Below are 26,314 nucleotides of genomic sequence, written 5' to 3'. Positions count from 1 at the left end.
CAATTTTCTACACTCTGAGTCCTAGTGGTGCCCCCCCCCACAGTCTGGCACCTGAGACGGCCGCCTCAGTTCACCTCATGGTAAGGCCAGCCCTGTGTTTCCCCTTCTAAGGGCTTGTCTACACTGGCAATTTACAGTGCAGCAACTTTCTCACTTAGGGATGTGAAAAAATACACACACCCCCGAGTGCATCAAGCTTCAGCGCTGTAAAGCACCAGTGTAAACAGTGCACCAGCGCTGGGAGCCACGCTCCAAGCACTGGTGGCTTTGTCCCTTGCGGAGGTGATTTTTTTAGAACGCTGGGAGAGCTGTCTCCCAGCACTGCGCCGTGACCACACAAGGCCCGTTAAAGCACTATGGCGGCATCGCTTTAGTGTTGCCAGTGTAGACTAGCCCTTAGTATCATGCAAGACACAATAAATGATGCCTGCAAGTCTTAAAGATGTAGCAATGGAAATGAGGACGCTACAGGGACATATGAAAGATCAAGTTTATTCATTTTTTTCAAAACTATTACAGAATTCCTTTACCATAAAACATTTTTACAAGGCATTGATTGTGCTATTAAATATTTGGAGCATCTCAACCAAACGCCATGTTGTTAAGCAAGATTCTTTAATATTTAAGTGAATGTCTGTTAAGCATTTATTTACACCAATTAAAGGCACTTAAGTACAGATAATGACAGAGAATGGACTTTAGTCATTCACACAGCTTTCTGGTCTGACCCAGAATCCAGCTCTTCCCAATAATGAAAGAACATACCCAGCACTATTGCTATGTGCATGATGAAGAAATCACTTTGTGTAAGTCTAATAATTATAAGATGAAGTTGTAAACAAAAATGTTGTGGAACTAGTATCTTTGCCAGGCAGAAAACTTAAAAACTCAGCACAAGAAACAAGACATTCCAAAGTGGAACAGAAAGGTCTCTTGATTGTGTGTAGCGAGGATACACTGACTTTGTATTAAAACTTTTAAGATTTATTTCAACCTACCATGACATGTAGGAAGCAACTGACTATGTGGTGTTCAGTATCTCTTACTGTGTACTTTAATAAATGTATTTGACCGTACAATCAGTTAGAAACATTACCCCGCATCAGATGTTCCCCAAACCAAAGAAGTAATTCACACCACCATACAGATAGCCAGTTTCAACACTTGCAATACACATGTAGGAATATGTTTCAGAGTGGTAGCCGTGTTAGTCTGTGTCAGCGAAAACAATGGAGTCCTTGTGGCACCTTAGAGACTAAAATTTATTGGGGCATAAGCTTTTGTGGGCTAGAACCCACTTCATCAGATGCATGGAGTGGAAAATACAGGAGCAGATATAAATACACGGAAGGATGGGAGTTGTCTTATCAAGTGTGAGGTCAGTCTAACAAGATAAATCAATTAACAGCAGGATACCAAGGGAGGAAAAATAACTTTTGAAGTAGTAATGAGAGTGGCCCATTACAGACAGTTGACAAGAAGGTGTGAGTAACAGTAGGGAGAAATTAGTATTCATTCCAAATCCAGTGCCTCCTCCCCCATTTAAGACAATATAGTGGCAAAGTTTTTTCCACCAGAGCTCTGATAGAAAAGGCTTACTATCAGAAATTAATAGTTGAGGGGGGAAATGGCAAGATAAGGGCCCTGTGAAGGGAATCAACAGGAGTCATTCTGCTGTTTTTAAAGGCTTTGGATCAGAGCCTAAGGGCATGGCTACACTTGCAAGTTAGAGCGCATTCAAGCAGCCCCGGGCGCCCTAACTTACTATGCGTCCACACTGGCAAGGCACATAGAGCGCCCGGACACCGTGGCTGGAGCGCTCCTGGTACTCCACCTCGAAGAGAAGAATAATGCTTGCTGCGCAGTGTGGACGCCCTGGTCGGTTAATGCGCTCTGATCGGCCTCCAGAAGTGACCCACAATGCCTGTTCTAGCCTCTCTGGTCATCACTTTGAACTCTACTGCCTGCCTTGACCTCAGGTGACCAACCGTCAGACCCGCCCTTTAAATTCTCTGGGAATTTTGAAAATCCCCTTCCTGTTTGCTCAGCAAGGTGTGGAGTGCTCTCAGTGAATCTTTCCAGGTGACCATGCCTCCACGTGCCAGGCGATCCCCAGTACGGAGCAATGGCAAGGTGCTGGACCTCATCAGTGTTTGGGGGAAGGAAGCTGTCCAGTCCCAGCTGCGCTCCAGCCATAGGAATTACGATACCTTCGGGCAGATATCAAGGGACATGATGGAAAGGGGCCATGATCGAGATACATTGCAGTGCAGGATTAAAGTGAAGGAACTGTGGAATGCCTACCACAAAGGCCATAGGGCAAACAGCTGCTCCGGTGCTGCCTCTGCGACCTGCTGTTTCTACAAAGATCTGGATGCGATACTTGGGGGCGACCCCACTTCCACTCCAAGGACCACCCTGGACACTTCAGAGCCCGGATCAACAAGGCGGGAAGAGGAGGAGAAAAGCAGAAGCAAGGGTGCTGAGGAGGAGGAAGACACCCTGCCATCCCTAGATGCGTGCAGCCAGGAGGAAGGTAGCCAGTCACAGCAGCCGGTGCTTGGGGAAGGACAAACACCAGAGGAGGTGCCCGGTAAGCGGCCTTTATTTTGGGAAGAAAGTTGTTCGGTGCTGACTCTTGGGGCGAGGATGGTTAGGGCTGGATGCATATCTAGATGTGGAATAGGGCGTTGATGTGCTCTCTCACATCGCGGTAATCAGCCTCAGTGATCTCTTCAAAGGTCTCATGCAGAAGCTGGGCAATGCGTGTGCGTAGGTTCCTTGGGAGAGCTACTATACTACTTGTCCCAGTAAGGCTAACATGTCTGCGCCACTATGCCGGGTGGGGGAGGGGGGCGGGAGGACCATTGCTGCACACAGGCAAGCTGCATATGGGTCAGGGTGGAAGCCGCATTTTAGTAGAAAACCCTCCCTTGCTTCCCAGGTCACCCTCAGCAGCGAGATATCTTCCAGGACAAACTCCTGTGGAAAATGTGGGGACAGTGTTCAGTATAGGGGCCCCCTGCAGATGTTAGCTCTCCCCAAGGTACACAAACCTAGAGGACAGTACGGCTGTGAAACAATCAGTTCCCCTTGCCCCTGTGCTTACTCACCATTTTGGGGCTTTCCCTTGTGCCCCCGTGTCACCTCCAACCCACTTTCCCCCACCAGCTGCCTCCAACACCTGTCGCTTCACCACCAAGCCCTGCAAACTACGACCCTTACCCTCTGCACTCAACCCCCATCACCATGCATATTAGCCAGCCTGAAGTGCAGCACTCATTGCACCGCACTCCAGACAGGAAGGCTGAGTATGAGAACAGGACATACGCAAATCTGTGATTGAACTGTTCCCCACCCCATCCCCTTGACCTTTCTGTTTCCCAAGCAGTTGTGTTTCTTTTCAATAAATGGATTTTTTGGCTTTGAAAACATTCTTATTATTGCATTAAGTAAAAGATACCATAGCCCAGGAAAGCAACAGGCACTGCAAGTCAGTGTAGCAAACACAGATTCCTACTAACTTTGGAATCACCACTCCTCACTCCTGTGCAGGGCATCAAACATTACTGGTGGCTTTCAGCCTCAAATTGCTCCCTCAAGGCATCCCTAATCCTTGCAGCCCCGTGCTGGGCCCCTCTAATGGCCCTGCTCTCTGGCTGTTCAAATTCAGCCTCCAGGTGTTGAACCTCCGAGTTCCATGCCTGAGTGAATCTGTCACCCTTCCCTTCACAAATGTTATGGAGGCTACAGCACGCGGATATAACTGCGGGGATGTGGTCATCGGCCAAGTCCAGCTTCCCGTACAGACAGGCCCTTTAAACGGCCAAAAGCACACTCCACAGTCATTCTGCACCGACTCAGCCTGTTGTTGAACCGCTCCTTGCTGCTGTCAAGGCTCCTTGTGTAGGGTTTCATGAGCCATGGCATTAATGGGTAAGCGGGGTCTCCAAGGATCACAGTGGGCATTTTGACTTCCCCTACAGTGATCTTCTGGTCCGGGAAGAAAATCCCGCCTTGCAGCTTCCTGAACAGGCCAGTGTTCCGAAAGATGCGTGCATCATGCACCTTTCCGGGCCAGCCTGCGTTAACGTCAATGAAACGCCCACAGTGATCCACATGCGCCTGGAGAACCTTCCGATTAATGTACTCGGAGGCTAGGTGGGCTGGTACCAGAATTGGAATACGCATCCCATCTATCGCCCCTCCGCAGTTAGGGAAACCCATTTGTGCAAAGCCAGCCAAAATGTCATGCACGTTACCCAGAGTCAGTGTTCTTCTAAACAGGATGCGATTAATGGCCCTGCAAATTTGCATCAAGACAATTCCAACGGTGGACTTTCTCACTCCAAACTGGTTAGCAACCGATCAGTAGCTGTCAGGAGTTGCCAGCTTCCAGACTGCAGTAGCCACCCACTTCTCCACTGGCAAGGCAGCTCTCAATCTCACGTCCTCGTGCGATAAGGCTGGGGCGAGCTCCTCACACAGTCCCATGAAAGTGGCTTTTCTCATCTGAAAGTTCTGCAGCCACTGCTCATCATCCCAGACTTGCATGACGATGTGATCCCACCACGCAGTGTTTGTTTTCCGAGCCCAAAAGCGGCGTTCCATAGGTGGTGAGCAAGTCCATGAATGCCACAAGCAATCTCGTGTCATATGCGTTACGTGAGTCGACATCAGCGGACTCCTCACTGTCAGTTTGTAGCTTAAGGAGCAACTCGACTGCCAAACATGACGTGATGGTGAGACCCATCAGCATATTCCTCAGCACTTCGGGCTCCATTCCCACAGGCTGAAAGGGAAAACAGAGCGCGCAGTACAAAAAACGTTGAAAGATGGCGCCAAATGTGGACAGAAGCACAGGGATCACTGGGATGCAAAGCGATGTATCACAGGGCATTGGGACAGGACCCAGGATGCCCCGCCCCCTGCACCACCTTCCCACAAGCCACAGGGCCAGAATGGGAAGAGGTGCTCTGGGGGGATAGCTGCCCATAATGCACCACTCCCAATGCCACTGCAAGTGCTGCAAATGTGACCACACCAGTGCAATTGCAGCTGACAGCATGAACACATGGCAGCGCTTTCCCTACTGCGCCCTCCAAGGGCTTGTTAACTCACAGCGCTCTACATCTGCAAGTGTAGCCATGCCTTAAGATGCTATGTCCTTCCCTAAATAAATCTCTAAGGGCTTGTCTACACTGGCACTTTACAGCGCTGCAACTTTCTCGCTCAGGGGTATGAAAAAAACCCTCCAGAGCGCGGCAAGTTTCAGTGCTGTAAAGTACCAGTGTAGACAGTGCACCAGCGCTGGGAGCTATTCCCCTCGTGGAGGTGGGTTTTTTATAGCGCTGTGCAGCAGCTACACAGCCATGTTAAAGCACTGCCACAGCAGTGCTTTAATATTACTTGTGAAGACGCGCCCTAACTCTCAAATATAGAGTGCTGCTTTGCTCACTGACAAGAACCTTTCCTGGTATGGAAATAAAAAAAAAAAGGACGTAGTAAATAAGCCACATTTTTATTGTGAAAGAATTTGTCTATGCTTTCCACAGTATGCATCCGATGAAGTGAGCTGTGGCTCACGAAAGCTTATGCTCAAATAAATTGGTTAGTTTCTAAGGTGCCACAAGTACTCCTTTTCTTTTTGTCTATGCTTTGTGTGGAATGCTTCTTTACACAACTACCTGTAATCTTGCTAGCCCTAAAATTCACAACAAATATGAAATGAGCAATAAAGTTAAAATTAAACATTAATTGTCACATTATGAAATTCTTTCAAGCATAACTTCCTCTCAGGAATTTCTACAACTATTAGGATTATGGTCATACAACAGGTAGATGCTTTCCATAGCCAAAGACAAAGAGTCCCTTCGGAAAGAGCTTCTCACTGTGGTATTTAAGAGCCAAACTAAACATAAAATTAACATATTGTAAAGTATTGCACATCCACAAAAACCATGACGGGGGGGTGGGGGGCAAAGAGAGAAGAGTTAGTTACTTTGGGAGTCATAACAGTTTCCTGATTGCGCATTTACTGCAACGTTATGGTTGACGTTTCAATGCAGTGGGGATTTTTGTGCTTATTATACTTGATATTCCCCTCCCTCATCTTCTGCCCCACTATGGAGCAAGTAAAAATGGATTTTGAAAGCACTTCAGGTTACAACACTCCATATACATGCCAAACTCTGCCTGTCACTGTGTGTTACAAGGTAAGAGAAGCTGACATTCACAGCAGTCATCAATACACTTATCGCCCCAAAGTACTGACAACCAAAAAACATCTAGGATTGCAAAACCCAAGAATGTGTATCATCCTTTCAGTGAGCTCTCCACAAAAGACTTTTCTGGGCATTATTTAGGGGCGAAAGATTCATCAGATCTCCCACCAGGACATAAATAAAGCAAACAATTATTTTTACAGTGAGGTTGTACAGAGAGGAACAACTTATCACGTGGATAAGAGGATAACACCTGGCTCTTACATAGCACTTTTCGTCAGTAGATTTCAAAGTGCTTCACAAAGGAGGTCAATATTATGAGCATATGAGTACAAGGAAGCCCACTCAGAAAAAGCAGCCTTTGTGCAGAGGAGCTGAAGCACAGGTTCAGTTGTTCCAAGCAGCTAATTGTGTTGCTGAAACATTCAAAACTTACCTGCTGTAATTTTCTAAAAAAACTGATGAAGACATCACTGTTCGTAATACTTGGATCTACAGTTACTGAAAAACAAAAGGCATAGAAATCAAAGTTAGTTGAAGGGGTGGGAGAAAAGGGTCTGCGTCTGAAAGTAAGATTACCTGCAATGCCCCTCTAAGTTAACATCAAAAGGCTTCTGGTAGTGCTGTCAATGAGTGCTTTACCCATCCTTTGATTTAAGCAAAAGTTCGCTTTTTATTGGATGGTGCTCAGATCACTCCCAAGTCCTGCCCAGCGGAAGGCAGGTACTGCATTAGGTACACACCCCGATGGTGAAACCTGGCTCCATTGAAGTCAATGGAAGTTTTGCCATGGACTTCACAGGGCAAGGATTTCACCCCAATATTTAATAGATGGGCCTAAAGTTGTGGTCATTTATTTAGGAGCCTATTTTCTGAAGTGCTGAGCACCCAGCAACTCCCACTGACATCATCAGAAGCTGCTGGGTGCTCAGCAGTTTTGGAAGTGAGGTTATTTAAGAGATTAGCCTTATGTTTTTTTGAAAGTCTTGCTCACAAAGCATATATTACATCAGAGGCCACAAAATGTCTCAGAGCTTCCTATTTCTTGTAGTTGAAAGGGTTACATTTTAATGTATTGGCTTACGTGAAATTCATGACGTTCATGAAATTCATGACGTATTATACCTGCACTTCAGACATATAGTTTTCCTATAAACGTCATGTGTCTTGCAACAATTCTCAAGTCTCTGCTTGGAAATCTGAGAAAAACAAATTTACTTAGTTCTAGAAAAAACGGAGGCCAATTTAAAGGCAAGAGGAGAGGTATGATTTTTGAAGGGACCTGCCCAAAGGCTCTGTTTTTCACTTTGAAGTCAGTGGAAGTATTTGGCATGCTAGGTCTGCAGGATCAGGCCCCCATGTAGTTTAATCCCAACATTCAGGGTATGCCCCCACCAGACCCCACAAATCATGACTTGCAGAATCCATAAACAGAGTTGAAAACCCAAACACGTAGTGAAAGCAGAGACTCCGTACCACTCTGTAGATATTGCTCAAGCTGAGACCTCCTCTCATCAGCCATGGACTTGGTCATTGCAAGATAGAACTTTGGAGGAAAAGCAGGCACGGTACTCCCAAAGATCCGTCTTAGCTACAATGGCAGTCAAATAATGCTTAAGGTTAGTGAAGATCTGCTATGGGCTTCTGTGGACATCACCATATTACCATATTCCCCAGGTTGGAGATGACCATTCACTTTAGCCCCAACGCTACTGAAAGCTCTCTCAACCTCTAAATGTATTCAAGACATACAACCCCTTCAGAGCCAAACAATGCAGTCAACAATACTTTCTTCAGAGCCACTCAGGGGGCAAAGCATGGTGCTTTTTGTTTTGTTTTTAGCTTTACGCAATCTGAGTAGCAGCTTGGAAGCAGCTTCTCAGTTCCAAGTCAGGATTGCAGCATGTCTACTTTATTAAGTCTTACACACTCTATAGACAAATGTTATGCTGTCTTTGTCAACACTCAGTATTTGCTTTCCAAATTATCTATACCAAGATTTATTTGTAATACTGTATGATCACATAAACCCTCTCTTTTGAGAACCACTGACGTCAATCCTTGATTTTCATTCACAAATGCAAAGAAAGGGATCCTAGACATGCCGTAATTGTCGCCACAGGTCTCCCTTGCATCACTGTATTTCTTTAACATAATACAGACTCTGTATAGAGTTGAGAAATATTTGGAGACACTTTACACTTCCAATTGGCTGTTACCATATTCTACAGTCAGCTGTGGTTGAATGGGTAGACAGTAAGTTTTACAGAGAGCATGTTGCTTCCTGAGCACTTTCAACTCACATTGCAACCACGCTCAGCAGAAAATTGAACTTTGTTCTGACAACAGCATAGAACACTCGATTGGCTTGGCTTTTGTTTTTAAAAATACATCATCAGGCAGAGTCACTGTTTGCCACCCAACACAATATCAGTTTTCTTGCAGTTTAGATTCCCCCAGAAAGTGGTGGAAGACACAGGAAATATGATCCTCTTAGTTCAGTTGAATTAAATGGAGATTTTCCAACTTGGCATTTGGACAATCCAATGAGAATCTTCCAGTACACAGAAGGGAGCGATCTCAAACTAAAGAAGGATCAACTGTTTTTAAAGCTACAATTTACAATGTTGCCAACTCTTGTGATATTATCCGAAGTCCTGAGATACTTGGCATTTTTTCTTGAAGCCCCAGCTCCTAGAGTCACGTGAATGTGAAATGCTCAGCTTTCACTTAAAAATAAAAAAGTTTCTAACTCTCTTGCTTGTGGAAGAAAGCTTGAAATCATGAACTGAGTGCACCCTAAGGTCTCAGAAACCCAGAATAAAAATTCATTATTTTAAAAATCATGATTTTTCAGCCACCCAATTTATTGACTGGAGGAGGGGGGCTGACTCAGGATTTTTGAGCCCATAGGGTTGGCAATACTGAAGTTAAAGAATCCTGAAATTAAGACTTCCATTCTCTCCTACTCATGCTGTTTGATCATGTGATCCCCCAAACTGGAAGTGCTCCTGCTTTCAGGACCTCATCTGGTCAGTTAACACACACACACACACACACACACTTAGACCCAGCTTTTGTCAAACCCTTAAGGGGCCACCAGGCAACAGGCTGGCAAAAATGAAAAGCCAGATGAAAGCATGTGCATTTCACAGACCCTCCTTGATTATAACAGACTGTTGAAGTAAGTAAATAATAATTTAAACTGTTTGGGTTTTTTTACATTACCCTATACTAAATGTGCACATTGATACTATTTGTTGGTTTTCCCACCCCCATGCCTCAAGGTCATACCTGACTAACATGAAAAGAGCATCAAAGTGGTACATTCAGATTAAAATAATTTTTAATGGGAGGCGCAGTCCCATTGTCACCAATGGCATGTGCTACAAGGAGTTTAAAGTATTTACAAAAGTGTTAAACTTCCATCCTAACCCAAGTGACTAATTAAAAGCTAGAGCTTGTAAAATTAAAAAATTGTAAAAAGTTTCAGTCATTTTTTTTAAAGCATCTCACAATATTTATAAGGATTTTGAAAAAATGCCATAAAATTAATTTTGCCATTTTGAATTTTTTTTTGCAAAAAAATAAAACTTGTGTTTTCAAAAGGGACATTTTTTAACTGAAAAACTTTGTTTGAAAAATTTCAGTCAACTCTAGTCAAAGCTATTTTATTTAGTGGAAATACAGACTGATTTCTACAGCCAGACATCATTTGGCCACTATTGAGAAATGACAATTCATGGATCAAGGTTTATTATACATTTAATGCCACTCTCTGGAAGCAGGGGAAACTGAGGTAGAAAACATCATAGGCATTTTCAGGAAGGAAGAGGCATAACTCTGACAAGCCTGGACAAAAATCCCTCTCTCAGTAAAGCAGTTTCTGAATATATTAAGATTTGTGTGAGCTTTGCTTGTGGCCCATGTAGCAGCTGCTCCATCACCCCTGCACTGGCAACACATCATCACTTTCCAATTTGTTTATTATTTACCTGTTATTAGGTACTTGTAAACTGCCTTGAGACACACAGAGTATAAAAGAAGCTATGTAAAACCAAATCATGTTTTCCATGTAGTGTCGCTGCATAAATATAATAAGAACAGCAGCTTTTATATAGTGCTTTTCATCTTCAAAGTTCTTCACATACATACACTGATCCCTCCAAAGCCTCAGACAGAGAAGCATTCTCTGCTTTACAGAGAAGGAAATTTAGGCAAAGATATAAGTGATTTGCCAGAGTTCACAGATGGAGTCAGAGCTCGAATCCTGCCTCCTCACCTGCCTCCTCGCCCTGCCTCTCACCCATGTAATGCAGCACTACCCATCATCATCATCAGTAGTTTGTACAAATGGAGACATGGACTATTTTAAAAAAATCCAAATCAATGAGAGCAATTAATCCACCTTGGAATGGACTGCTTGGTAAATTTTATTTTTCAAACTTAGGCTATGTTTGTCTGAAAGATTTGGGGAGTGGGTGGAGTGGGGAGAGAAGTTTCTCTCAACCTAGTGGAATCCGATCTGCTGAGCAGTCTCCAGCATTCTAATTCTTCCAAAAAAGTATCTCACTTTTCATACTTCTAAGAACTATAGAAATTTTCCATAATAGTTTACACACATACTTTGGAGGGTGGAGGTGGGGAGTTAATTTAATCAGACAGAGCTATCAGTCTGCAGGCATTAAGTTTCAGTCCAACATGACTGGAAACTTGGTTGTTTCCAATACTCACCAGCCCAAAAGATGGACTTAAATTTTAAACGCAAGCAGACAAACATTAAGGCTGTACCTGGCAGAGCTATGTCCTGGGGGCCAGATTCACTTCCAGCACAACACAGGTTGCAAATCTCCAGATAGCAGTAGGATCATAGAATATCCGGGTTGGAAGGGACCTCAGGAGGTCATCTAGTCCAACCCCCTGCTCAAAGCAGGACCAATCCCCAATTAAATCATCCCAGCCAGGGCTTTGTCAAGCCTGACCTTAAAAACTTCTAAGGAAGGAGATTCTACCACCTCCGTAGGTAACGCATTCCAGTGTTTCACCACCCTCCTAGTGAAAAAGTTTTTCCTAATATCCAACCTAAACCTCCCCCACTGCAACTTGAGACCATTACTCCTTGTCCTGTCCTCTTCTACCACTGAGAATAGTCTAGAACCATCCTCTCTGGAACCACCTCTCCGGTAGTTGAAAGCAGCTATCAAATCCCCCCTCATTCTTCTCTTCTGCAGACTAAACAATCCCAGTTCCCTCAGCCTCTCCTCATAACTCATGTGTTCCAGACCCCTAATCATTTTTGTTGCCCTTCGCTGGACTCTCTCCAAATTTATTCACATCCTTCTTGTGGTGTGGGGCCCAAAACTGGACACAGTATTCCAGATGAGGCCTCACCAATGTTGAATAGAGGGGGACGATTACGTCCCTCGATCTGCTCGCTATGCCCCTACTTATACATCCCAAAATACCATTGGCCTTCTTGGCAACAAGGGCACACTGCTGACTCATATCCAGCTTCTCGTCCACTGTCACCCCTAGGTCCTTTTCCGCAGAACTGCTGCCAAGCCATTCAGTCCCTAGTCTGTAGCGGTGCATTGGGTTCTTCCGTCCTAAGTGCAGGACCCTGCACTTATCCTTATTGAACCTCATCAGATTTCTTTTGGCCCAATTCTCCAATTTGTCTAGGTCCCTCTGTATCCTATCCCTGCCCTCCAGCGTATCTACCACTCCTCCTAGTTTAGTATCATCCGCAAATTTGCTGAGAATGCAATCCACACCATCCTCCAGATCATTTATGAAGATATTGAACAAAACCGGCCCCAGGACCGGCCCCTGGGGCACACCACTTGACACCGGCTGCCAACTAGACATGGAGCCATTGATCACTACCCGTTGAGCCCGACAATCTAGCCAACTTTCTACCCACCTTATAGTCCATTCATCCAACCCATACTTCTTTAACTTGCTGACAAGAAGTAAATCCATCTAGAGAAGGAGCCAGAAGTACAAGCTGCTTGCAACTCTTACTCTGCTGGAGACCTCAAAGCCTGGTAATACATCCCAAAGTGGGCAAGGCCAGGCTGACTGGGAGAAGAGCTGAATCAATGTCTCTCCAGGGCTGCTTCCACTAGTAGAGCTCCTATGGACGTCCAGCCAGGTTTAAAGAGGTCCTATCTTGTGGAGAGGCAAGGTGAGTGAGATAAGCTCTTTCACCAACAGAAGTTGATCTAATAGAAGATATTACCTCACCCACCTTGTCTCACTGAGCTTTTCTTCGGGTCTGGGAAAAGTACTCAGTGTGTCACAGCTAAATACAAGATCAAACAGATTGTTTAGCAAAGTCATACTCAGACCTCTGTGGTTCAGAAGCCAAATTACTGATCAACATTACCCAAAAGAGCCACGGTAGTATGAATTCATTGTTTCTTTTTATATATACACACACATACACATATTAGTGCACCAAATGAGTACACTACATGTTGTGATAGGCATGTGTAAGACCTATGGATCTTGAAACGTGTGTTGTTGGGGGTACTGATCATCATAGCGGTGTTATGGCAGGGTCTGGTTGTGCTTTGAGTTGGTGGAACAGGACACCCACATACCCTGAGAGAACTTGCTTCAATACAGAAGAAAAACCTGTCTGATCGCACACTCCAAGTTGTCATGTACCACCCCAGGCTGGAACTCATACGGGGTATCTTCATACAATTACAACCCAGGCTTGATGAGGACCACAACCTGAAAGAAATCTTTCCTGAACTCCCTCTTCTGACCTTCAAACAACCCCCCAAAATCATCAGAAGCAAGTTCCCCACAAAATCTTTCAAAATCCATGGGACCTACTGTGACACTCTGTACCTCGGGGGAACACCCTACACTCCCAGGTTTATCTTTATAAAATGATTGTGTGGTATCCAATGCAGTTTGTCATGTTGGGTATCTTCGGAAGGCTCATGATGCACTGAGCACAGTTGTTATAGTGATGTTATAGTAATTGTTACAGGAATGTTATAGTAAGGTTATAATTTCATGTATATAGTTATGAGGCTGAAAACGTGCCCTCATGGTTTAGAGCAAGCCCAGGCAAAAACTCTCCAAGAGCAGAGAGGCAGTTCACACCTCATCAGGTCAGGTATGGGACAAACCCAGCCCAGCCTCACAGGAAAAAAAAGACGCCAGCCTAGGCAACAAGAAAAGAATCTGTTAGGGCTTGGCTACACTTGCAAGTTAGAGCGCATTAAAGCAGCCCCGGGCACCCTAGCTCACTACCCATCCACACTGCCAAGGCACGCAGAGCGCTCTGACTCCACGGCTAGAGTGCTCCTGGTACTCCACCTCGGCGAGAACATTAACGCTTGCTCTCCTTACCTGAAACACCCCGGCGTCAGTGTGAACAAGGTGTTGCATTACTGCGCTCTGATCAGCCTCTGGAAACGTCCCATAATCCCCTTAAATCAAGTGGCCACTCTTCTCATTGTTTTGAACTTGCTATAGGAATGCGATATGCCCTTTGAAAGCTCCGTTTCCGACACCCGGCTCCTTATCTGCTCCGACACAAAGCAACCATTATTGCGGAATATTGTGTGTGAGAGAGAGAGAGGTCTGCTGCTGTCTGAATTTACAAGACAGCATGTTCCAAACTGCAGTGGACATGCTCTCAACCCCCCCAAAACCCACTATCTCTCTCCCCCCACATACACACTCCCTGTCACACTCCACCCTCCCCACCCATTTGAAAAGCACGTTGCAGCCACTTACACTGTGGGATAGCTACCACAATGCACTGCTCTCTGTGGCCATTGCAAGAGCTGCTAATGTGGCCACACCAGTGCGCTTGCAGCTGTCAGTGTGAACAGATTGCAGCACTTTCCCTACTGCGCTCTACAAAGGCTGATTTAACTCAAAGTGCTCTACATCTGCAAGTGTAGCCATGCCCTTAGACTTTGGAGTGAGTCACCCCCCTTCCTTTGGTCAGTTTGGAACTGCAGTGAGGTAATGTTCACCTGACTCTGAAGGGGGGAGGGCAAAGCCAAGAGGGAAGAAAGGACATGATAAAAGGGAGAGACATTTGCCATGCTCTCTCTCCCACCTACATCTACAGACACCACACCAAGTGACTGAAGCGCTGATCAAAGGGGAGAGCCTGGCTGAAGAGCAGTCAGCCAGCCCGTGGTGAGAAGCATCTAAGTTTGTAAGGACCCTGGAAGTGTTAAGATCTGCTTAGAATGTGTTTTGCTTTTGTTTCATTTGACCAAATCTGACTTCTTATGCTTTGATTTATAATCCCTTAACATCTATCTTTATAGTTAATAAATTTGTTTGTTTATTCTACCTGAAGCAGTGAGTTTGGTTTGAAGAGTGTCAAAGGCTGCACTTGGGAGAACAAGCCTGGTACATATCAATCTCTTAAACTGACGTACTCATATAAGCTTGCAGTGTCCAGTGGGCATAACTGGGCACTGCAAGACAGAAGTTCCTAGGGTTGTGTCTGGGACCGGAGATATTGGGTAGTGTCATTCGGTTGCACAATCCAAGGAGCAGCTTACATGCCAGAGGCTCTGCGTGAACAGCCCACGAGTGGGGGTTCTCACAGCAGAGCAGGGTAAGGCTCACTACCAGAGTCAAGGATTGGAGTGACCTAGCAGATCACTGGTCCAGATAAAACCAGAAGGGAACGTCACACCTACCCATGCCTATCCCAACATTTAGTATACTCATCCAGTGCACTAAATGCCCCAACAACTATGTGGGTGAAATGAGACAATCACTACACTCCCGAATGAACTTACACAGAAAAATGATGAGACAAAAACACTGTCAACCATGGGCGAACACTTTTCCCAGCATGATCACTCCATTTCGGACTTCTCAGTCCACATTCTTAAACGACAACTGCACAACACATTCCAAAGATGAGCCTGGGAACTTAAATTCATAACTTCCCATGATTTTTAGTGTCTAGCACTCAGTAAAGACATTGGATTTACGGCTCATTACAACAATCTGTAACCCACTAACACACCTTCATCTTGAATGCTCTCTGATAACGTTAAGTCCTTATGCTAAACAATTTGTTCCCCCTTGTATTTAGCTGCAACACTCTGGGCATGTGTACACTGCAATACAAAATCCACAACACGGAGTCTCCGAGCCCAGGTCAGCTGACCTGAGCTAGTCGGGTTCAGGTTTCAGGGCTAACTAAAAATTGCAAGGTAGCTGTCTGGGTGCAAGCTGGAGCCTGGGCTCTGAGACCCTGCAAGGGGAAGGGTCTCAGAGCCCAGGCTCCAGCCCAAGCCCGAATGTCTACATTGCAATTTTACAGCTCTGCAGCCCAAGCTCCGCTAACCCAAGTCAGCTGACCCAGGCCAGCTTTGGCCATGCCACTCATCCTTTTTTTTGCAGTGTAGATATACCAGTTGAGTATCTGTCCCAGACCTGAAGATGAGCTCTGTGTAGCTCGAAAGCTTGTGTCTTTCACCAACAGAATTTAGTCCAATAGAAGATATTGGGGAAGAAAGGTAAGCAGCAGGATACGGACCCTGGACTTCAGGAAAGCAGACTTCGACTCCCTCAGGGAATGGATGGGTAGGATTCCCTGGGGGACTAACATGAAGGGGAAAGGAGTCCAGGAGAGCTGGCTGTATTTCAAGGAATCCCTGTTGAGGTTACAGGGACAAACCATCCCGATGAGTCGAAAGAATAGTAAATATGGCAGGCGACCAGCTTGGCTTAACGGTGAAATCCTAGCGGATCTTAAACATAAAAAAGAAGTTTACAAGAAGTGGAAGGTTGGACATATGACCAGGGAAGAGTATAAAAATATTGCTCGGGCATGTAGGAATGAAATCAGGAGGGCCAAATCGCACCTGGAGCTGCAGCTAGCAAGAGATGTCAAGAGTAACAAGAAGGGTTTCTTCAGGTATGTTGGCAACAAGAAGAAAGCCAAGGAAAGTGTGGGCCCCTTACTGAATGAGGGAGGCAACCTAGTGACAGAGGATGTGGAAAAAGCTAATGTGCTCAATGCTTTTTTTGCCTCTGTCTTCACTAACAAGGTCAGCTCCCAGACTGCTGCGCTGGGCATCACAAAATGGGGAGTAGATGGCCAGCCCTCTGTGGAGAAAGAGGTGGTTAGGGACTATTTAGAAAAGCTGGACGTACACAAGTCCATGGGGCCGGACGAGTTGCATCCGAGAGTGCTGAAGGAATTGGCGGCTGTGATTGCAGAGCCATTGGCCATTATCTTTGAAAACTCGTGGCGAACTGGGGAAGTCCCGGATGACTGGAAAAAGGCTAATGTAGTGCCAATCTTTAAAAAAGGGAAGAAGGAGGATCCTGGGAACTACAGGCCAGTCAGCCTCACCTCAGGAAAAATCATGGAACAGGTCCTCAAGGAATCAATCCTGAAGCACTTACATGAGAGGAAAGTGATCAGGAACAGTCAGCATGGATTCACCAAGAGAAGGTCATGCCTGACTCATCTAATCTCCTTCTATGATGAGATTACTGGTTCTGTGGATGAAGGGAAAGCAGTGGATGTATTGTTTCTTGACTTTAGCAAAGCTTTTGACACGGTCTCCCACAGTATTCTTGTCAGCAAGTTAAGGAAGTATGGGCTGGATGAATGGACTATAAGGTGGGTAGAAAGTTGGCTAGATTGTCGGGCTCAACGGGTAGTGATCAATGGCTCCATGTCTAGTTGGCAGCCGGTGTCAAGTGGTGTGCCCCAGGGGCCGGTCCTGGGGCCGGTTTTGTTCAATATCTTCATAAATGATCTGGAGGATGGTGTGGATTGCATTCTCAGCAAATTTGCGGATGATACTAAACTAGGAGGAGTGGTAGATACGCTGGAGGGCAGGGATAGGATACAGAGGGACCTAGACAAATTGGAGAATTGGGCCAAAAGAAATCTGATGAGGTTCAATAAGGATAAGTGCAGGGTCCTGCACTTAGGACGGAAGAACCCAATGCACCGCTACAGACTAGGGGCCGAATGGCTAGGCAGCAGTTCTGCGGAAAAGGACCTAGGGATGACAGTGGACGAGAAGCTGGATATGAATCAGCAGTGTGCCCTTGTTGCCAAGAAGGCCAATGGCATTTTGGGATGTATAAGTAGGGGCATAGCGAGCAGATCGAGGGACGTGATCGTCCCCCTCTATTCGACATTGGTGAGGCCTCATCTGGAATACTGTGCCCAGTTTTGGGCCCCACACTACAAGAAGGATTTAGATAAATTGGAGAGAGTCCAGCGAAGGGCAACAAAAATGATTAGGTGTCTGGAACACATGACTTATGAGGAGAGGCTGAGGGAGCTGGGATTGTTTAGCCTGCAGAAGAGAAGAATGAGGGGGGATTTGATAGCTGCTTTCAACTACCTGAGAGATGGTTCCAGAGAGGATGGTTCTAGACTATTCTCAGTGGTAGAAGAGGTCAGGACAAGGAGTAATGGTCTCAAGTTGCAGTGGGGGAGGTTTAGGTTGGATATTAGGAAAAACTTTTTCACTAGGAGGGTGGTGAAACACTGGAATGCGTTACCTACGGAGGTGGTAGAATCTCCTTCCTTAGAAGTTTTTAAGGTCAGGCTTGACAAAGCCCTGGCTGGGATGATTTAATTGGGGATGGGTTCTGCTTTGAGCAGGGGGTTGGACTAGATGACCTCCTGAGGTTCCTTCCAAACCTGATATTCTATGATATTACCTCACTCACCTTGTCTCTCTACTATCCTGGGATTAACATAGCTACAACAACACTATCTTGTGGAATCCACCTAATGGTAAAACCCTCTATCCATCTGGCCCAAGACATACAAAGCAGTGAGTATTGTTTCTTTTCCATCCATCCATCCACCAAAATGCTCCTCCGTCACAGAAAGCGATCACTAGTTTCAAGGGTAAATGGCTGGAATTATCTAATCTTGTGGGGGTGTTTTAAAATGAAGTGTTTAGCCCCACCCACGCTGTCTAAACCAACTATTTCAGCCACAGCCACGTTCCATTATATGGTAAAAGCTTAGGGCAGATGAGGCTTTTGAGATAAGATTTCTAACCTGGAAATAATAGTCAGAGCAGCTTTACTAAAAGGAGTTAGAAAGGTGTCAAACTGTCCGTAAAAAGGGTTTAAGAGAGTTGTACTTTTAGATACAGTCTGGATGAAGCCTACAGAAAGGGGCTCCTAATTTTAAAGTGTATTTAAACATGTTTCATATGCTAATAAAAATATTTGTCTATGTAGATACCTAACAAACCCAAAATATAAAATTAGTCTGCTATACAAGTGGGTACACAAAATTGAAAAACAAATATATTGTAATCATTAAATCCTTTATGCCTAATTACTTTTGTGATTAATTGATTTTTAGAATAATTTTCCAAACAGCTGTTCATGAAAATCATGGCTGTTCCTAGGCTGACTCAGTGAATGCTGGTACAGTGTTTAGAATCAATCAACAGTATGCTTTTGTCTTCAAACTAATTGTTACCATTTCATACTTCCCTACATGCCTCCAGCTTTCATCCAGACCACATCACACAATCCATTGTCTACAGCCAAGCTCAAAGATACAACCACATTTGCTCCAATCCCTCAGACAGAGACAAACACCTACAGGATCTCTATCAAGCATTCTTAAAACTACAATACCCACCTGCTGAAGTGAAGAAACAGATTGACAGAGCCAGAAGGGTACCCAGAAGTCACTTATTACAGGACAGGCCCAACAAAGAAAGTAACAGAACGCCACTAGCCGTCACCTTCAACCCCCAACTAAAACCTCTCCAGCACAGCATCAAGGATCTACAACCTATCCTGAAGGATGGAGACAGGCCAGTCCTTGCTTACAGACAGCACCCCAACCTGAAGCAAATACTCACCAGCAACTACACACCACACAACAAAAACACTAACCCAGGAACCTATCCCTGCAACAAACCCCATTGCCAACTCTGTCCACATAGCTATTCAAGGGACACCATCATAGGACCCAACCACATGAGTCACACCATCAGGGACTCGTTCACCTGCACATCTACCAATGTGATATATGCCACCATGTGCCAGCAATGCCCCTCTGCCATGTACACTGGCCAAACCGGACAGTCTCTACACAAAAGAATAAACGGACACAAATCAGACATCAAGAATTATAACATTCAAAAACAAGTCTGAGAACACTTCAGTCTCCCTGGACACTCAATAGAAGACTTAAAAGTATCCATTCTTCAACAAAAAAAAAAAACTTCAAAAAACAGACTCCAATGAGAAACTGCAGAACTGGAATTAAGTTGCACACTGGACACCAACAAATTAGGCCTGAATAAAGACTGGGAGTGGATGGGTCAAAGAACTAAGAACTAATTTCCCCATGATAATTTTCTCCCTACTATTACTCACACCTTCTTGTCAATGGTTTGAAATGGGCCACCCTGGATTACCAGTACAAAAGCAATTTTTCCTCCTGTTGATAATAGCCCACTTTAATTTAATTGTCTCGTTGGAATTTGTAAGGCAACTCCAATCTTTTCCATGTACTATATATATCTTCCTACTGTATTTTCAACTCCATGCAGCTGATGAAATGGGTTTTAGCCCACGAAAGCTTATGCCCAAATAAATGTGTTAGTCTCTAAGGTGCCACAAGGACTCCTCATTGTTTTTGCTGATACAGACTAACATGGCTACCACTCTGAAACATTTCAGAAGTGACTCTTTGTACATTTAGTGCCTGGAAATAAGTCGACAATCAACATTCAGACAATTATGACACCTAGAGGCTTTTTCTTCCTGACTTTATAACTTCTTGTCAGGTTGTCATAGGCGTGTTATTCTAATATTTGTCTAGAAAGGGACAAGCAGCATACTATTTTAATCTGCTTCTGAATAGTGACCCAAATCTAAAAGTCATTTGTTAACACCACAGGTTTTCAAAGATGGAAAGTAAGGAGAATTTAGCCACCACAACCCCCATCAAAAAAGGAGTGTTTTGTAATAACGAAATCCATCAGCTATTTCAATCTTCCCAAACAATTTGCAATAAAGCTCTCCTTTTCAAAACAAAAAGTTATGTTCAGTCTCCCATACTTTTATAGTAGAGCTTATTTTTCCTAAGACTCAGATATTTGAATGAAGGAGACAGTTAACATCTACTAATATAATCCTATCAGCCTGCGTTCCTCAAATCAGACTTTTTTTGGGTTAGTGTAGTTAGTGCTTTACATTAAAAGCACACCAATATTTACATGGCACCCTAAAGTTTTTGATAATGATTTGTGTGGCGGAATTCAGGGAACACTTTACAGAGCAGAATTCAAAAGCCCCTACAGATAGAAAAAAGAAAAGGAGTACTTGTGGCACCTTAGAGACTAACAAATTTATTTGAGCATAAGCTTTCGTGAGCTACAGCTCACTTCATCGGATGCATTCGGGGTGTGCACATGGGGGAGCCAGCAGGGGCTCCGGTCTCCCCCGCAATAATCAGCAGGGAATGCAGATAGAAAGGAAAGGAAATTTACAAATGGTAAAGATGTAAGTAAGTACATTACCTGCAGTAATGACAAATAGAAAGATGCACAAACAGAAAAAAAAAAAGTGAGGTTCAGTGTCACAGGCAAAAATGAACTAAAGATTGATACAGTCTGAGGAGAGAAGTTTCCAGAGATGGAGTAACACAGTATTTAGGAATTGCTGCATTGGATCAGACCAGCAGTCCAACTCACCCAGTATCATGTCTCTGACAGTGGCCAGAACTAGATGCTTCAGAGAACTGTTCAAGGAAAGCTGTAGTGAACAATTATACAACAGTATGCCCATAGGAAGTTTCTTTCTGACCCATCCAGGGGTGTGCGCATGGGGGAGCCAGCAGGGGCTCCTGTCTCCCCCCCCAATAATCAGCAGGGAACGCAGAACTTCTCTGGCCCTGGAGCTCAGAACTCCTCCTGCTCCTGGGCTGCTGCGAGGAAAGCAAGAGCTCTCAGTTACAGGACAATGGCATACTTCCCAGCACCAGGCCAAAGTGACAACTATTCTACCAATGCTAGGAACAAAGATCTAAAGAAAAATTAACAGGATGGATGGATTTAAATTTAAATCACTGATTTTAATCATGATTTAAATCAGCAAGCACAAATCAATTATTTAAAATCAAGGCTTTCTACCTTGTTTTGAATTGGTACTTTGAAAAATGTATGTTAAGCCATGTAATTGCTTAAACGTGTGTGTGTGTGTAAAAAATATTTTCCAAAAGAGGTAAAGCATGATAATGGTTGATATAATTTGGTACTATGTTTTGCTAACTACCAAATTATATCAACCATTATCACCCTCTCTCTCTTTTGGAAAATATTTTAAAACACACACACAAGCAATTATATGCTTAACATACATTTTTCAGATTATTTTTTATATTTCTATTATGTTAGAAAATGATGAATGAGGCATTTCTTACTTACTAGATGATTAATTTTTTTTTTACCTGTGATTTGTGTCAAGCGGCACTTGGATGAAAATTTGGAATATAATTAAAATGCACAAAACTCGACATTTTAAAATTGTTTTTGTTAGTTAAATAAAAACTGCTGCAAATGCACTGTGTACATCATAAGAAAGAAAGTTTATCAAAATAGGATTTACATTTAAAAGTAACTGCTTTATGAAACAAAGGAAATATTGTATATAGTTAGCATATAGAATAAATAAATATAGAATTTGAATAAATTCTGTTTTTTTAAATCAATTTTTTATCCATCCTGCACTGAACAATTAAAAAGCCCTTCTCAGGCTTCTGAATGTTCAGAAGCTGTTGGGAGACAGGCTGACACAGTGAGAAACTTTACAGAGGGAGTCTGAAGGAGTTGGACATTCCCAGATCCCGGGAATGGTAAACTTTAGGGAAAGTAGGCCTGTGTAGAGACAGGTTTATTGTTTTAAGATCGTTTTTTTCAGAAATGTTTTTGTTCTAAATAAAAACATTTTGCGCTAATCAGACTGTTTGGTTCCTAGACACCACTGTCATAGAACTGCAGGGCTGAGCCTAAATCAGACCTAATGAGATAGTCACAGCTGATCACAAGGGACCGCTCACTGCTAGGTACTGGCTTGAGAGAGGGAGAATCGCATGATTACAGCCTGAGACAGATAACTGCTAGAAGCCCAAGACTTGAGAGGGAGTGCCCTCAAAGAGACCCAGAAGGGTGAGAGATGCAGTTAACCCAGTGATGATGGCAGAGGATAGAGCCATGTGCTCCTGCTTACAAAACTAGAGGCAACTTTGACAGTAAAGAAAGAAAAGTTCTGAAATTATCCAGTTGTTTTAGTGATACTGTTTATCTCTATGTCACTGTAACTGTTCATTTGTCTACTTAAGTAGCACCACTGAGACTACAGATCCCACTCTCCTTCAGTCTGGGTACACATGGGTGTTTTCTGAGGCTGAAAGGCAATGCGTGCCAGCCCTAGAAATTAAGTGTTCTGTTTAATATCTGAACAGATATAGCATAGTCCTCAGTTCTACAACCTTTTCCACACTATGATGTTAATATGGCTCCAAACTCTGTTCCAGGGATGCTAAGACTTAATTCATTCTTCAGGCTCATTTGGTCCTTGGCCTCTCTGCCAAGACGGCCAACAAAAGTACTAATTGTGGTTATGTTTTTTGTCATGGGACAGGTTCCTCTGGGACTAGGGCTGAGATAACCAGTCAGACAATAACAACTTTTGAGCATTACCACTAGAGCTGGATTTGAACTGGTGACCTAGATATAAAAGTTTCTATAGCCCACGACCAATCTTCGGAGTCATCCAGTCTCCCCCAAGACTCCTTTGTTTCAATGTGGCACTAAGGAAATAAAGAACAAAACCAAGAATGAATCCAAGGAATGGAGGCATCAAAACTCTTTTTACAGAAAGAAAAAGTATTTGACAAGTGTTCATATCAGAAAAGCCTCTTCATCATGGGAAAGTGGGGGGAAGTGATATAGAACTCATCAAATCCTAAATTTGAGTACTGGATAAGCCAGTGGTTCTCTACCTATTTACCATTGTGGGCCGCATCCACACAATATATATTCTACCTGCATGGGACTAAGGATGTCACATGGGCCACAGCTGTAGGCTGAGAACCACTGGAATAAACACTCACAAGTCTGAAAAACAAACTGTCCTTCTGGCTATATAGCTTATTAGCATATCCCCTAGAGACAAAGGCTGACATTCTAAAGCTTAGGGCCTACAATTTCTAAGCTTGAGTAGCCTCGAGAAAAATACTTAAATAAGTCCCCAGCCATGCAATTAAATCAACACATGCACATTTCTGCACCCACACAGAGCCCCACTGACTTCAAGTACTTGACAAACAAGTTGCAAAATCAAGATCTATGTGGTCTGCTTTTCAGAAACATAAGTACCCTCAATTCCTACTAAAGTCTGAGTTACAAATGCTCACTGACTCTGAAGAAAAAGGCCACTTACACAGGTGCCTAAATATAGGAGCTTCAATTGAGGGCATCCAAGCTTGAAAATTTTGGACATGCAGAGAAGATCTATTCAAAATGCTAAAACGATTGAAACATGGACTCATGAAATCCAGGTAATACAGAAAAGAAAACTGCCAACAGGTAAAATTAAAGATTTTAAAGTTTTGTGGAAACTGTATCCAGAACAACATTCTTCCTTTTTGTTCTCAGAAATTACTACTTAAGTTGGACACTAAAGGAAGACTTAGTTGGACAAGCTAAAGAAAAGACATGTATTGGGTTACATCTACTTAAATAAAAATAAAGGAAAGAAATGAAAAAATTGTGTTTTAAGTTCTGAGTTTCATATACATCCATCCATCCATCAAAAAGTTACAATGATTTATACTGTACATTTAAAAAATGCAGTTTCACATAAGCCACAGAAATACAATTCCTTCAAGGGCCACTTTCTGAATAATATGCCATTCTTGACATCCAAAACCAGACACAAAACTTCAATGTCAAGTTGTTCTATTATCTACAAACATGCTGGTTTTCAAATTAGTTATATTTTCAATTATGATTGCACTCTCAGTGTGACCCCATTCTGTGATGTTCCATTTGATAGCATCAAGAAATTTACACATTAAGTGGGGAGAGTGAAAACGTAATAATAGACCACTGTTCTTGGCAGTGGGTCACTGGAGGCAATGGGTACTCTGTGGGAAGCAGAGATCTGCCAATGTAAAATAGCTTGCAAGATCAGGACCATAATATTTAGAGATAGAAGAGACCTAACAGACCAGAGGCTCTCGAACTTTTTCACAGCGTGAACCACTGTAGTATCAAAATGGTCCACTTTAAACACAGAGCTTATCTCGGACACCACATCTCATTTGCAATCATGAAGACCACCTCCCTGCTCCTTCATAATCGTGTAACATCCTGTCTCAACTGAAGTGATTGCTTACAATTAGGGCTGTCAATTAAATCACAGTTAACTCACACGATTAACTCAAAAAAATTAACTGCAATTAAAAAAAGTAATTGTGATTAATTGCAGTTTTAATCGCACTGTTAAATAACGGAATACCAATTGAAATTTCTTAAATATTTGTGGATGTTTTTCTACATTTTCAAATATATTGATTTCAATCACAACACAAAAATAATATAAAGTGAGCACTGTACACTTTGTATTCTATTACAAATATTTGCACTGTAAAAATGATAAAATAGCATTTTTCAATTCACCTCATACAAGTACCATAGTGCAACCACTTTATCATGAAAGCATAACTTACAAATCTAGATTTTGTTTTGTTACGTAACTGCACTCAAAAACAAAACCATGTAAAACTTTAGAGCCTACAAGTCCACTCAGTCCTACTTCTTGTTCAGCTAATCGCTAAGACAAACAAGTTTGTTTACATTTACGGGAGATAATGCTGCCCGCTTCTTATTTACGATATCACCTGAAAGTGAGAACAGGTGTTTGCATGGCACTTTTGTAGCTGGCATTGCGAGGTATTTACATGTCAGATATGCTTAACATTCATATGCCCCTTCATGCTTGGGCCACCATTCCAGAGGACATGCTTCCTTGGTGATGATGCTCGCTAAAAAAATAATGTGCTAATTAAATTTGTGACTGAACTCCTTGGGGGAGAATTGTATGCCTCCTGCTCTGTGTCTTACCCGCATTCTGCCATATATTTCATGTTATAGCAGTCTCGGATGATGATCCAGCATGTTGTTCATTTTAAGAACACTTTCACAGCAGATTTGACAAAATGCAAAGAAGGTACCAATGGGAGATTTCTAAAGATAGCTACAGCACTCGACCCAAGGTTTAAGAATCTGAAGTGCCTTCCAAAATCTGAGAGGGATGGGGTGTGGAGCATACTTTCAGAAGTCTTAAAAGAGCAACACTCTGATGTGGAAACTACAGAACCCGAACCACCAAAAAAGAAAATCAATCTGCTGGTGACATCTGACTCAGATGATGAAAATGAACATGTGTTGGTCTGCACTGCTTTGGATCATTATTGAGCAGAAAGCACCATCAACATGAACGCATCTCCTCTGGAATGGTGGTTGAAGCATGAAGGGACATATGAATCTTTAGAGCATCTGACACGTAAATAACTTGCAACGCCGGCTACAAGAGTGCCACGTGAACCCCTGTTCTCACTTTCAGGTGACATTGTAAACAAGAAGCAGGCAACATTATCACCTGCAAATGTAAACAAACTTGTTTGTCTGAGCGACTGGCTGAACAAGAAATAGGTCTGAGCGTACTTGTAAAACTTTCGAGCCTAAGTTGTTTTATTTTCAAATGCAGTTATTTTTTGTACATAATTCTACATTTATTAGTTCAACTTTCATGATAAAGAGATTGCATTACAGTACTTGTATTAAGTGAATTGAACAATACTATTTTTTATTTTTACAATACAAATATTTATAATAAAAAATAAATATAAAGTGAACAGTGTACACTTCGTGTTCTGTGTTGTAATTGAAATCAATATATTTGAAAATGTGGTAAATATCCAAAAATATTTATATAAACGGTATTCTATTTTTATTTAACAGCGGGATTAATTTTTTTTAACCACTTGACAGCCCTACTTACAATGC

General features: G+C 43.2%; 1 protein-coding gene across 3 annotated transcripts in view; it reads right to left on the bottom strand.

Annotated features, from left to right (window-relative positions):
- Positions 1-26,314, bottom strand: part of SNX31 (sorting nexin 31) — a 75,371-nt gene that overhangs the window by 45,863 nt on the left and 3,194 nt on the right. For all 3 annotated transcript variants that reach the window (XM_048841366.2, XM_048841367.2, XM_048841368.2), the window contains exons 3-4: positions 7,701-7,815; positions 6,661-6,725 (exon numbers count right to left, since the gene is read on the bottom strand). In XM_048841366.2, coding sequence (XP_048697323.2) covers positions 6,661-6,725; positions 7,701-7,815 — 180 coding nt within the window. The remainder of the gene's footprint in view (positions 1-6,660; positions 6,726-7,700; positions 7,816-26,314) is intronic.

This window comes from Caretta caretta, chromosome 2, assembly GCF_965140235.1.
Source record: "Caretta caretta isolate rCarCar2 chromosome 2, rCarCar1.hap1, whole genome shotgun sequence".
NCBI lineage: Eukaryota > Metazoa > Chordata > Testudines > Cheloniidae > Caretta > Caretta caretta.
This window is presented reverse-complemented; position numbering and strand designations above follow the sequence as displayed.